The sequence below is a fragment of the Micromys minutus genome (assembly GCF_963924665.1).
Source record: "Micromys minutus genome assembly, chromosome: 12".
Classification (NCBI taxonomy): Eukaryota; Metazoa; Chordata; class Mammalia; order Rodentia; family Muridae; genus Micromys; species Micromys minutus.
In genome coordinates, this window is record NC_137981.1 from 22,032,955 (window position 1) to 22,047,783 (window position 14,829).

The 14,829-nt window shown below is 36.2% G+C and overlaps 1 protein-coding gene across 7 annotated transcripts in view; it reads left to right on the plus strand.

Annotated features, from left to right (window-relative positions):
* NRG3 (neuregulin 3) overlaps nucleotides 1-14,829 on the plus strand; it is a gene marked incomplete at both ends in the record, with an annotated part of 1,026,196 nt that overhangs the window by 749,590 nt on the left and 261,777 nt on the right. For all 7 annotated transcript variants that reach the window (XM_080926973.1, XM_080926970.1, XM_080926974.1 and 4 more), the window contains one exon: nucleotides 11,046-11,119. In XM_080926973.1, the coding sequence (XP_080783099.1) occupies nucleotides 11,046-11,119 (74 nt within the window). The remainder of the gene's footprint in view (nucleotides 1-11,045; nucleotides 11,120-14,829) is intronic.

Genomic DNA, 14,829 nt, shown 5'->3' on the forward strand with positions numbered 1-14,829 from the left:
GACCTGTAGCAACGCAACTTCACTCTAGGTTTTTTACCACTCTCTGTTGAGATTCTCCCCATTCTTCTCCTGTGCCATAGTCTGTAGTACATTTTCTTAACTTAAAGTTATTTTTGTTTCAAATACAGAGGCATATTTAATTTTAATTGATCATTTATATTGAGACATTGGAATACTTTAACAGTAAATTAAAAGGTTTATTGAATATCATGTTTGTTTTCTTTTAACAATTTCAAACACTATTAAATTACTCCATCAAGTGTGAATGAGTATATTATTAAATTTGACTATACACACACACACACACACACACATATATATATATGATACTCTTGCATGTGCGTGTGAGTGTGTGTTTCATTTTTTCACTGCCTTGTCAGTTCTAAGTCAGTAACTTTGATATTATCACCACTTTTTAATCTTGACTTTGACATAAGGTGGAATACAACAAAAGAACCAATGTTTCACTGGAATGATTAGGAAAAGGCTGGTGTCAGACATGTCATATGAACTTAGAAATGTCCTTGATTTTTAGAGGAAATAATTTAATAGTAAAGAAATTGAGGAGAAAAAACAATATGGGTTCTAGACTTGTTCTAGGACTTATGCCCTTTGATGTCTTACTCAAGTCCAAGTCTCAAGTTTTTGTTTTAAATCTTCCTCGTCTACACATCATTGGCAGGTACCTTTTATAAATTCTTTACCACAACATTGTGCACTGAGTATAACATCTCTGAATGCATCTGGCTTAATTAGGATGGTATGTTTTTGGTTTTGATGTGGAGGGATATATATATATCTGAATCTCCTGAAGGTCAGCACCAACTATCTGGAAACAGGAAGGCAGACACCATGAAGTGCTTCTTAAGATAGAATGAGCAGCCCACTACAGGTGGCTCTCTAACATCCTAGGCCTAACTCCTCATTGCAACCTTTTCCCAAACAAGGGCAAGCTTTTCTTTTGAGTTGTTCCTTTGTGCTTATTTCAAATCTCTGAATAACAAATGAGCTTCTATGTCTTGGTTTGTAATTCCCCATAGAGTCTCCTCTCTCCTTATGTTAATCTAGTGATTCTCCAGAGAAAACAACTCCACCACTTTAAGCCAAATTTAAATAAAGCACTAATTGAATATCAAATACTGATCAAAGAATGGACTTTGATCAAGATCATTCTCTAGGACTGCCCACCTGAGAAAGGCCTAGATCCACAGATTTCAAGGATTTATTTGGCTAAACTTATAGGCCACAGTACAATTTCATGAGGCTTTGTTATTTCCCAAGAACTACAACTCCCAGCATTTCAGGAAGTTTTTTTGCCATCTTCGTCATCATCAACTTCCAAAGTTTGTCTTAATGGCGCTGCAGTGTGCAGAACATCATAATTAAGAAACAGGCATTTTGTGAAAAGCTGATGTTGGTCTAGTCACACAGTTATCTCGTTTCCTATATCTGGTGTCTTCCTAACAGGTTTTCAGACTCATACTGCTTATGTTTAACTGAGTATTCATTTAAACCTAAGAGCCTGACTCACCTTGGGAAGAGGGAGAAGCCAAATCCTGTTTTTACCTCAACTCAGTCTGAGTTACATGACTGAGTTTAATAAGAAATCATTCTTTCTTCAGAAGAAAGGTTCCTTCTTGCTGATGAATGCCATAATAAGAAAAAAAAAATCTGTCTGATTTTTGTTTGTTTGTTTGGTTGGTGGGTTTTTCTTGCTTGTTTATTTATATTTTTCTTCAGCAGAATATCATTTATCACTGAATGGAGATCTAGTATTGTTCAGTGCAATCAAAGCTGCCCTCTTCCTCTAGGTTGCAGAAATGCTTTTCCTTGATAGTGAACTGGACAATATCCTGGGAGAATTCGTGCATTATGCTGTTGAATTAGGGCTCTGTATCTCCAGAGCTTTCTAAAATGGCTTTAAAACAACCTACGTTTCATGTAAAACTTTCTTTCTATGATCTGGACATGTAAGCTAAAAGTCTTTTTATCCCCCTTGCCTTAATTAAATCAGAAAGCTCCGTGACTTTTTCAGCTTGTTCTGTGATGTTTGCAAGAAGATTTGTAAATGACACTGTGTGGCTACTTTGCCCCTTTCTCAGGGAGACAGCAATTATTATCACTTCTTTTGAAATATGCTGTGGGTGGATTATCAGTTCCTTTGTTAATGAGCTGGCCTTCTTCTTTATGATGCCAATCACGGAGACACCTTTTAAATAAAAATTATCTCTCAGCATTATTTAATTTATTTTTCTGATATGTTCTCATCAAGCTGTGTATTGTTTTGCTCCGGGAATTACTTGGACAGCCTGAAGGCTGACTTCTTTTATTGATATGCCTCTCTCTCTCTCTCTCTCTCTCTCTCTCTCTCTCTCTCTCTCTCTCTCTCTCTCTCTCTCTCTTTCTCTCTTTTTCTCCTTATGTCTGATCATCAGTGGTGATCACTGGCCTGTGTGACAACCTGTGCACACTGCCTTTTCAATTCAATAGTACACTAATATTAGAAAGATCCAAATTAAAGTGAGCTGAAGAAAGAAGCAGGTAGAAGTTCTCCTAATCTTTCATCCCAGTAAGGCAACTGCCCAAGAGCTCTTACAGTTTCTTTTGCTGCTATGTAAAGTGTGCTGGTGATCCAATCAAAGCAGACACTTGCAGTCTAGTGATTACAAAGAGCATTACTTCATTTGATCGTTGCCTCTGGCTAAAGTAGCCTCTCAGTGCTCAGGCTGTTGAAGAGGCACATGTTATAGTTGTAGCTGGGCTGGGTGAGCTCAGTAAGTGTTTTATGTGGTTTGTGCGAAGATTTAGAAAGTGCTTGGTTTCCTTATCCAAAACAAAACACCAGACATTTTTTTTTTTTTTTTTTTTTTTTTTTTTTTTTTGCATTACAACATTGCAACACACCTCTGAATACTGAAATAATAATTATGGTATCAATGCTATATCTTACCTTAAATTTGGTTGTTCCTGTTGGTAATTTTTCTCTGTAGTATCTAGATTAATTTTCTCCCACACAAGTTTCTCTGAGTTAGCAAATAAACCACATTACACAAAGTTATATGTGGACTTTATAGAAATAATGAATTCAATTTTATTTTAAACCCCATGTGTTGCATGGGTAATATACATAAAAATAATCTAATTTGTGTAAATACAAATTATTCTGGAATTTTGATTTTATCTAGACGTCCTTTGCATAAGGAAATACAGCTGTGTTCTTGGTTGCTTTGCAGATATGCCTACTGCACCTTGGTATTTGTAATGGCCAGAATTGTACCTCTTCCCTAAAGCTGTATATTGAAAACTATACTTATTTCCAGTGATGTTATTGGAAGGTAGAGCCATTAAGAGACAACTAGGATCAAAGAGCATCTTAAGACTAGAACCTTCTTCATCTAGGACATAGCTTTAAGAATAGAAGAGACAGCTCACAAGCTGGGTATCTGCAGTATCCATAGAGACACTTCACCAGATCCTACCAAGCTAGTTTCATCTTGGGCAGATTGTTTTTTTTTTTTTTTTTTTTTTTTGTTATTTTTTTTTTAGATGTGGTAAAAATCAAAGCTAATGTGGAAAGGGTGGGTTAGTCAGCATTAACTAAATTATACTATACTGTATTTGTACTAAATAGTTATACTAAATGATATATATATATATATATATATATATATATATATATCATACAATATAAATATTGTACTGAATAATAGTATACTGTATCCTAAATTGTCTGGTACCTTCATTCTGTGTTACATATTTCAGTTTCGTAACTGGCATAGTAATGGAGAAGTGACAGTCAGCAGTAAGGAGGGTCAGGCAAACATAGGAAACACTGAATGTTTGTGGGGATTAATAGCAACACACTACAGCCATGACTGTCCCAGAGATACTGTGTCATAATCAGGGGAAATATGATAAGATCTGCGTTAATGGCTACTGCTTTACTGGCCACTGATTTGATGCCCAAATGATGTACCTAGCCAGACAGCTGCTACTGTGTCTGGGGGAGAAGACCTTAGGACTCTAATCATACATTTACTATTGTGTCCCTTTAATATGTGTTACATTTATCACTCTTTTTTTTGTGTCCCTTGGTGAGATAATGTATTCTATTTCCTGCATCCAAGGAGAAGACTTAAAACTTGAACATGAAATCATAATATTTCTAAGTTCAGGAATTGGTCTCCTTTGTATTTCATATCCATGGTTTTAAATATGAGTTTTGCCTGAAGGTGTAAATTATAAAATGAATCCTAGTGTTTTCTTCAGATTTTGCATACAATTTCGTTACTCAGCAATATCTGAATGATGTTAGAAGAAGAAGTTTCATCAGCCATGCTGGGAAGCTTATAAATTGATATGGTATTGCAGTAATATGTTAAGAAATCTCTGCATTATTGGAGACAACTGATACACTGAAATTTGCACAAATTCAACCCTAAACTCTTCTTTTTATAGTCAACTGTGTTGTAGAAAGGCTGTACCCATAGCTAATCAGTAGATAATGTTAATACCAAGTGGTTAACTTACAGATCTTGCTGTCTTAATTAGTGTTCCTTTTTAAATAAAACCACTTAATTAAATTCTCACTTCAGCTAAAGAAAGCTTACACTTTAATCAATGTTGCAAATTCTCTGTGGTCAAACCTACAGTCTAGTTTCAATTGAAGATTGGCTGGGGACATGCATTTGTTCTAAAACTATTAATACTTTTGAGTCAATGGCTCTATACTGCAGATCCTTAGGGAGAAAATTTCTGTCCCACCCAGCCATCACGTTCATATTCAGACAAAGCAACTTTTGGATCGTGATTTCTCCACATCTTTCTTATTTGTGCTGGGTCATTCATTTTAAGTTACTTGAGTTCATCCTTAGGTTTTATTTATTTATTTTTTTGTTTTTACTTTTATAGGTTTTCCTTTTTCTCTGTTTTTAATCCAGAGTCTGCTGTTAAAAAGGGTCATCAACACTGGTTTTCTAACCCCAGAAGGAATAGAAAGCTCTGGAAACTTCTGGAAACTTCCTGGAAACTCCTGGAAGAGCACCTTTCTGCTATTTCTAAACTCAAGTTTCTAAGTTCCGCAGATGAACTATGTCATGTAGGATACAGTTGCTTCCTCTTAGCTGACTCCACACCACACAGTGTACTTCACTGATGCTCACAGTGCACACGGTGTTCATCTCTGATGTCCTAAGCACAGCAAATTCTTTCATCATGGTTCAAAATGTCTCATTGTTCTTATATCTTCTTTACCTGTTTTCTCTTTATTATCACTAGGTACTTAGGTTAACTCTGTACGGTGGGGACTCTGAATAACACTGTGGTGAATATGAACATGCAAATATCCCCTTGGCATTCTGATTTAATTTTGTTTAACAGTATCATGAAAGCAAATAGTGAGGATGCTGAATCAGATATATTTTCCTGTTTTTCAGTACGTTCCACACCGTTTTTCATATTGAGATCACTAACATACATTTCCAATACTGACATTAAAGAAGTTCAAAAGACCTTCTTTATTTTCTAGGAATTATGTACTAATTATTATGTATTTTAAAACTATTGAATAAATTTTATGTATTATTAATGCAGAAAACATGTAAGACAATGCCTGTATTATTTGATTACCCTTTCCATAATATATACAAAATTTAAAGAAAGTTATTTATCCTGAATGTCTATAATTTGAAACTATGAATAAAAAGAAAGAAATGTTATTATTTGTTAGAAAATATTCTTCCAAGCCAGAGGTAATGAGGAATTTTTTAATCAAAAAATAAATCTTTAAGTCAGTATCTCTGACATTTCGATACTGGATAATAACTTATAAATTTAGGCCTATAATTTTTAAAACAATAGTTTCATTTCATGATATCTGAGCCATATTTTCAAGTATTTAATTTTTTATAAGATGTGAACTGAATGTCTTGTCATGGGATCATGAATTAACATAGAGAGCTTTTCTGAGACACTTTTTACTATATTTTATCATAAATTGTAATTCTAGACAGTAACTGCCTTTATCTTCATGAATGTGAAGATTACGCAGTTATGAAATACTAGATCTAGAGTTCAGAATCAGTCAGAGCAATAATCACTCAGCCTCCAAGTACTAAATGTACTTTTATCAAGCTTTCTCCATTCACCTCGTGCAAAGACTGGCACAGTAGAGAACTGGCAGAAGAGAAGGTAAAATACTTGGAGAATTTGTTCTTGGTCAAATCTACATTTCATAGTGTTTATGGAATTGGCAGAGTGGGTCACTATGACCAGGTAGTGATTTTCTAGTCCTACCCAAAGGAGTGACCTTTATTTATTCTTTAAGAATGAAGGACTATCCAGTCAGGAATATATAAACTTTGTATGCAACAATTTCTTCAGAGAAATAATTATTTTTTGTTGACAATAGCATTTATTTTTCCCATGGAAGTTTAACAGACTGCATATAACACAGGCATTTAAAGTATGTTAAATACATTCACATTGTTGTTATATTTTCCTTTTTGCCTTATCTGAAACTCATCCTTTTGGATGCAAAGCATGCTGTTTCAAGTTAAATAAATAGTTAATCAGAAAGTATAATATGCATTCTATGTGTTACTATTTTCTTTACAAGTATTATGCTCATTTAATTATAATTGAGTTGAAATGGGAAATAAAAACTCTTAATATTCATATAGAGTACATTCAGACAAAAACTAAGAGAAACGTGATGATAGAAACTCAACTTTTCTGCAAGTTTTGCTTTAAGCTGCAAGAATTGCTTTAAGCCAACCAAAGGTGACAGCTCCTCTGGAACATATATCCACAGCCAAACCACCTTTTATTAATTATGTTTGTTTTATGACAATTTTTTATGAATATTTAGGGCACTCTAGTTATTCTTGCTCACTGCCTCTTTTGTCTCTCCCCAACCTCTGTTATCCACCCTCCAACTCTCTCTGAGGATTTTCTCCATATTTTTGTCATTTTATTTTATGGCCCATCCATTATAACCAAGACCAGACCCATGACCATTCCTGGGTTGGGAACTAATTATTGGAACCAAGTCGAGTCCCCTTTGGCCATATATCTGAAAATGATGACTGGCCCTCCTTGTGAGTCCATTAACAGACAGTGGTGTCATCGCGTGGGATAGGACTAGTTATCCCCTCTCTTATCCTTGAATGGATGATGACAGTCTTACTCTGGCCCCATTGAGATAGTAACACCAACTGCCACTGTGATCACTTTGACTTGCTTGCCTCAGGCCCTCCCTGATACCCCCATCTTCTTGCGCTTACTCTTTTTTTTTTTGTTCCTGTTTCTGGGTTTTAGTTTGAAACTTAGTGGGGGTGCTATATGTACCCCATTTAGAGTGAAGCACTCAATTCTCACTTATGCCTTGTCCTCTTTGACATCCATGAGTCACTGAATTCATTGCTATTTACTATCCTGCAAGATGTTCATGGTTCAGTGAAAGTGTGCCAACTGGACTATTGAAAACTCTTCCCTTTAGGATTCTGTTGTATGTAGTCTTGATATATTGGCAATTTCTGTTTCACCAGGCCAGACAAAACAAGTATTGAGTTCTATGAAAAGAGCATACATTTTGTGATTCCTTGTCTTGGCTGGAATTCATGGCTCTACTTATTTTCTTTGGACTTCCTTTCTTCCCCTCTTTCTTTCCTTCTTTCCTTCTTTCCTTCTTTCTTTCTTTCTTTCTTTCTTTCTTTTTCTCTTTCTTCCTCCCTCCCTCCTTCTCTCTCCCTTTCTTTCCTTCCTTCCTTTTTTTTTTCTTTTTGCCTTCTTTCTTTCTTTCTAAACTAAAACCAGCCACTGAGCTTTTTTCTCAAGGGCAATGCAGAGGAGAGAAAAATGGTATGAAACAATGAATGTTATTTCCAATGAAACAAAACATGTGGGGCGGTGAGTAAGGGGAAATCTGAGAGGGTGAGAGAAAAAGCAGTTATGTGTACATTTGAAATTACACAGTATTGTCTTTTGGGGATATGGGCGTAATGTAGTCCTGGGTCCTCATTGGCTAGACCTTGCAGATGCTGGAGCTGGGTCTGCAGAGTGCCCATCTCTTTCGTCATGCTCCGTGCACCATTGCCAGTGGCCAGTCACTCTTATTATTGGAAACAATCATAATTATGACTACATGTTCTCACCTGCCCTCCCTACTTGGCTTCCAGTGTCACCTCTATGCTTCTCCTTATGACCTTTGTATTTAGAAAATAATAAAAAACACCTGTTAAGAAGTTACAGTTTTCTAACAAGACAACTTCTTAAGCCCAGAGTAAACATGGGGAATCTGAAGCTAATTTTGCCCACAGCGTAGTGTTTCAGCTCTTGCAAACCAACTTTGCTTTGTGGTTATTTCGCAGTTGGTAATAATTCTCTCATTTTCTTCATGCAATCTTTCATCAGCCCTGACTGTTTCCTGCCCTAGTATGCAGAATCAAACCTTTCCTGGGAAATAACTAAACAATATTGCAGTTCTCTTTTTAATATAGCAGCTACAATGCAGGCTTCTAAAAGACAAAGAAATACAGAAAACAGGTGGACTGGGTGAGTTTTCAGAGCAAATAGAAAAGAAAGCAAACAGGTTACTAACCCAGTTAAATAAAGATTTGTGTTTTTTATTAAAGGAAGACATGTTTACCATTAAACATTACTTATACACTCTCAAACGCCATTCACGTACTGCATTATCCATGCTTTAAGATGAAACCAGCATTCCTCAATATAACTGCCACTCTTGTTCTTTATACTGTGCTTTTCAAAAACAAGTATAATTCTCCCCACCATCCAAAACAAGGAGCTCAAAATAAACAGACTCAACCCTGCAATAAAAGTGTGTTTGAAGACTTATTCTTCTCTGATGTGTGAATGTTGTCATAGAAACAACTCACTTCATCTGCAATCCATGCTAATAGCACTCCAACTTCATGTTTGGATGAGTCTGAACTAATCAAGGCGATATATGTGTGATTTTTTAAAATGATGAATGCATGAGCTTTTATTTTTTCAAATTATAGCACCAATTAGCAATGGCCTGCGTGTCTCTGCGCCTCTTTCCCAGCAGGTCATGGCTTGCTGTGGCTGACTATGTGGCTGTGGAGCCGGTGCTGGACCTAAGCAAATCTGCAGTACCAGCATCAGGCTCTGTTATCTGCAGCCCATAGGTGTGGAGGCAACTTTATAATTTTCCTAACGCCCCATGAGGCTTAATACTCTAAGGTGGGCTTCGATTCATAGTTGATTGGTTTCAGATTTCCTTTCCACACATAAATTGTATGTTGTGTTTTAAATAACAGCAAGCCTTTAGAAAGCAAACCACAAACAAACAAACAAACAAATGTATTTGACTTTCAAAGCTGACATGCTCCTGGTCTGTCACTTTCTCATTAAATAAACACACAGAGGGTACCTGTGTCCTTTCACATGGGTTGGAAATAACAAGTCAGGAAAGTGCTTGTGTATGATGACACATGTGCAGGGAAGGGAGGGTTGAAGGGCCTTGACACTGACACTTCTGAGAGTAAAAATCAGCACCAGAACAGCTGTTTGAAACCAGAACACTACCTTGATTATCACAGATAGGTTTCAACCTTAAGTACTGTCTAGTTGCCTTGTCAACACTAGAAAACTGAGTGTCTTCCCACTTTATTTTAAAAATATTTAAAATATTTTTATTTTAAAGCTATGAAGAAAAAGGTCTTCACAAAGGAATTTGTAGGTACCAGAGACTCCTGGGCTATATGCACATACTTAGTAGAATTTTTTGTTTTAAGTCTATGGGGAAACTCAGGAAATATGCTTGAGTGTCTGAAGAGAGCTGGTCTGATTACCTGAGTTCCAATTTTGCTCAACATGAAAGGCAGAAAAATGTCATATGTGCCTTCAGTTTTTATGCCCTGTTGAAGTAAGCATCAGCAATAACTGTTACCACACTCAGAAAAAAAAAGTAGACTACATGTGAAGAGTCCAGAGCCCTGCTCTATAGGCAGAATATCTCTTGGAATACTTATGTCAATTTCATAGATTTCTAACAAGCAGATGACTGTTTCTCAAATCTGATTTTCCTGACAGTGAGCAATTTTCCCCCTATAAGTAGGACATATTTTTCTCACAGGTGACAAAGCTGAAGTCTCTGCTGAGTCCAAGCATGAGAGATTAAGTAAGCCCCATGAGACCAGTAAACACAATCATCTACTTAAAAAGAAGGTACCAGGACAATGTTTTGGGCCTTAGCTTCATTTGTTACTTGAACTGGTCATCAGCGTACTCCTGTTGTATGAGCTGGTCATGTACCCTGGTTGACTGGACCATGAGGAATCACTCTTCTTCTTGCTTGTTCCAGCCAGCGTGCTCTAAGCTTTAGCAATGTATTCCCTCAGGATAGTTGCTGTGTACAATAGCTGGCAGAGACCAGGCATTTTGCATATATTTTCTAAATATAAAGGACCAAAGAAAGTTAAAAGATGCCCCTTAGATCCTGCCAGAGGAAATGCTGATACCTTTGACAAAGAAATGACATGGATTTGAAGAGTAGCTAAGAGGTGAATGTAACAACTCAAAACCAGAAAACTGATAAAACACAAGAAAATAATACTGTAATCTTAAAGCTGTAAGTGATGTGCTATATTAGAAAATGTGGGGTTTTTATCAAAAAATATGGTGTTTTCAATGTGTTTCTGAATGCATTTGGAGAACACATTATTGTATAAAGAAGACTGTACCTGTTACCAGACTCATGATATTATAACCACTATGCACTCTGCTGAGAGAGGTATTTGAGATGTTGTGAATTTGTTCTTTGGGTACTGCATTTGCAGATATAAATGCAAAGTTGTCTTTTTTCTGGTTTTTTTGTGTTTATTTGTGTTGGGCAACATTAAAAATCTAGAATCTGCCTGTGGATATTGGAAAGAGGCTGAATCAGATACAAAAGGCTTCATAGACTGGTCTCACGTCACTGCTAGTGCTTGATCTGCTTGCTGAAACCTGGAATCTTTCACAACCACATGCACATGCTTGTCCTTTATCCCTCTTCTCAGGTGCAAGGAAGGCTACCAAGGAGTCCGTTGTGATCAATTTCTGCCGAAAACAGACTCCATCTTATCGGATCCAAGTAGGTCAAGCCTTTTTCTTCTCTGTAATGTGATGATGTATAGGTATTCCTACCTGAGCTGAAGGTCGTATTGCATTCCACTGTCTCTGAAAGCTGTGAAGGACAGAGTGTGTAAGTGGTGAAGGTAAACTTGATCTAAGGACAGCCAGGGATAACTCAGTCTAGGATTTCTCCCATGAGAAACTTAGACTTCGGCTTAAGATTGCCCTGCACCCCTGCAGGAAACAAACGTGAGGCAACCCTCTGCCCTAGTTCCTAGGCTGGTTTCTTATATCACTCTGTTGTAGAGAGAAGGATATAGAAAAGTAGCTTATTACTTGGAAGAATGTTATGAAATTGCATTTTCATATTGCTTCTGAGACTTTGTCTGGTAATTTGTGATAATGATGAACTTATTAACACCTTGTTGAAATGAGAAAATATGCTTATGAAATTTTCTTCAAACAAACTTTAAAACTCAGTCTGACCACAATATTTTATATAAGGGATTATAATACTAAGGAAATCATTAATTTTTCTTCATTTAAAAGACAGTTTTGGACAATTCCCAATACTATTGCATTCTACTTTCAATTGGCATATACATTTAAAAGGGACTTTCTATGTGAACATGACTTGTTCTGGTGAAAAGCACAAATCTTACTTTGGGTATAATAATTCTTTTGCTCTCAGTGGTACTGTACTACAATTGAATTGCCACTAAAGACAGGAAATTTTGATGGATTCAACAGTTTAGTTCAATGAGTATAATGCCATAAACTGTAAAGGCAATGTAATGGTTTTCTATATATTTTTAACATGTATCATGAGGATCTTAGAAAGTATTTTGTATTGATTATAGATAGAAGTGGTCTTCTCAGTCTTCCTGTGATTTGTAACAGGAAGAGAGTGTCTGGTCGTCTTCCACATCTTTTCACAATGTGTATATCAATTTGTCCCCTAAATTTTTAACCCAATTACCTTGGCCAAATGCTAATGTATTTAAAGAATTGAGCTTTTTGTTTTTTTCTTTAGTTTCTGTAAAAGTGTGTTTCGTCTTGGCAAGGCATTCACCTAGTAATCATTTGAAAACTTGTTTCTCCTTGCTGAGTAGGAGTACAAAGGTTGCAAAAAGGCTAGTAAGCAATCCAGCCTAGAAGATCTCTGTTCTTTGAAGTGTGAAGTATCATTCTCCAGAAATTATCACAAGAGTATGGTGTTGATGGGTTGCTATGCATTTGCATCATTTTGTGCTTGTGATGAATTGTTGAGCTGGGATCTGAAACTTGATTAAGCTGTGCTTAAACATGCATTTGGGATACTGTGAGTCAGACATAAACATGAGTTTGGTGGTTTGCTTTTCCTTTCCTTTCCACTCCTTGAAATCTGAACTCTAATGGCCCCTACTTTGAATTTTATTCTTCATTCTCATTCCCTCTTGTGTTTTTCCCTTTTTCTCAGCCTTTCCAATGCCCTTTTCCAAATTAAGTTTCAATGTATTGTGTGTGTGTGTTGATGTCCCTGTGTGTGTCTGTGAAAGTGTAACTGCATGCATGTGTTCATACATGCGTTCATGTGTACACATGCATGCCATGGGGCACACATGTAAGTCAGAGGAAAATTTTAAAGTTAGTTTGACCACAAAAGTCTTGGGTTGTCAGAATTTGTCGCAAGTACCTTTACCTGCTAAGCCATATCTCGATTACATCAGCCCCCTTCTTCCAGAAAAATAAAACTTTTATGTGGCGGTAAAATCTTTATTAAGGACAGAATTCCAGACACAGCCTTATATGTGATACAAAGTGGATAAAATAATTTCCCATTAAAGCACCTAATCAAATTTTGTGATCCATCTGGATTCAAAATTTTAATTCAGTAAGGATAATGAGACATTTTCAGATCATAAAGACAAACTTCAATTTATCAGTACAGACACTAAGTGTAAGACCTGCACCCATGACTATCAGAGAAAAAAATGTTGCTGTGATCCTGGGAATAAGGTGTATTCTATTATTTAATGTAGCAAGGGTGAGAAAGGAATTATCAGACATAATGCACAATAGGATTTCCTTGGAAACATCTTTCATATCTTGTCTTTCTTTCGAATGAAAAATGTCATAAGTGTTTCTATCATATGAAACCATGAAACAGAAAATTGTTTTTATGTAGGACTGAAAAATGGTCATTTTTTTTTTTTTTGATCTATAGTTAGAAAATAACTACTTCTTTGCTCAAGTTTTTGTATTGTTTTGTTTTGTTTTTGTTTTTTGTTTTGTTCTTTTTAATTTCGAGTTATGGTTTTATATGAACTTATTTTCTTACCACTTAAATTTTCTGTTAGACAAAAAAGCATACATGTCAGTAAGATTCAAAATGCCAGAACTTCTTGAAATCAAAAATCAAGGGTTTTACACATCTAAAATTCATAGATGACTGTATGAATCACATATTATTTCAGATCCATGAGATCATTAACATCCCACAAGCCTCTTCTAAGCAGCCACCAAGAGTGAACTAATCAGAAATATTATGTTAACACAATGGGAATTTAGCTCTGAGGACCATACCAACTAATGATGAAAAATAATATATTTACATATAAACACTGAAATGTAGTGGATATATCATTTACATAGCCCTTTAAAATGTGGCATATTTATTCAGCTTCTATGTCTCACAATTCTTATCTGAGAGAAGTCTATGATGATAGCTATTGTTATAACACAGAGATGGACAAAGTGAGAACTGGGCAGATTTTAGCCCACCCCCTCCTCTCCATTGTCATCATTGTGAGTATGCAGTTAGATGTTCTGCAAGCCAGGATCTGAGCTAAGGGCTTCGACTAGATTATTTCATTAAATCTTCACAATCACAGACTACTGGGGAGTGCATTGGAAATTGCTCACATTTTATGGATGTGGAAATTAGACTGCAGAGATGCAAAACCCACTAACTCAAGGTCACACAGCCAGTTAACACTGGAGTCTCACTTTTCTTCCAAATGACTCTGGGGCCTAAGCGCCCAACTGTTGGACTCTTTTATCCCTCTCCTGGAACCTTTCCTCTGCTAGTTATCTTCAACAGGACATTTATCACTCTAAATTTCATTGACTGAAACTCAATGACCTGCGGCAAACATCATTCTAAGGAACAATATTTGCACAATTTTCATATCTTAATGCAGCAACTTGAGCTTCCATCGAGATTTAAATCCCTAATGAAATTTCCTTGTCAAAATTCTTGCTGAAGGATTGTTTAATTTTCAGCTCATGATATCTTCAGAGTGGCTTCATGCTCAGGAAATAAGCTTTCCTCCAAGTGCCTTCCATGTTCTCCTTCTCTATCTTTTGTTCTATCTCTTCTTCCTTTTCCACTTTCTATTTTACCCGTGCACCTGTCTATTTGCAAAAATCTCATAATGGGGGTTGAATTCCCTATTCCTTTCTGTCCCCTCAGTAATACAGAGTTGATCAGAAATGGGCGCCCTTAACTGTATATTTAGACAAATCATGCTTCTTTGTGTGCACTGGAGAAGGAAAGGCAAAGGTATCACCAAGGAAGCTATTATGCCTTCAGTGACAAGAGTCTGGGCCCCAAACTGTGCTGAAAAGAAACTTTAAGATAAATCTATACTGAACTCATATGTCCATAATTACCTTAGAAATTGTTTCAACATCTGCTTTGGAAAACACAAAATGAAACCTAATATATCCAGGTGACTTTATTAAAGA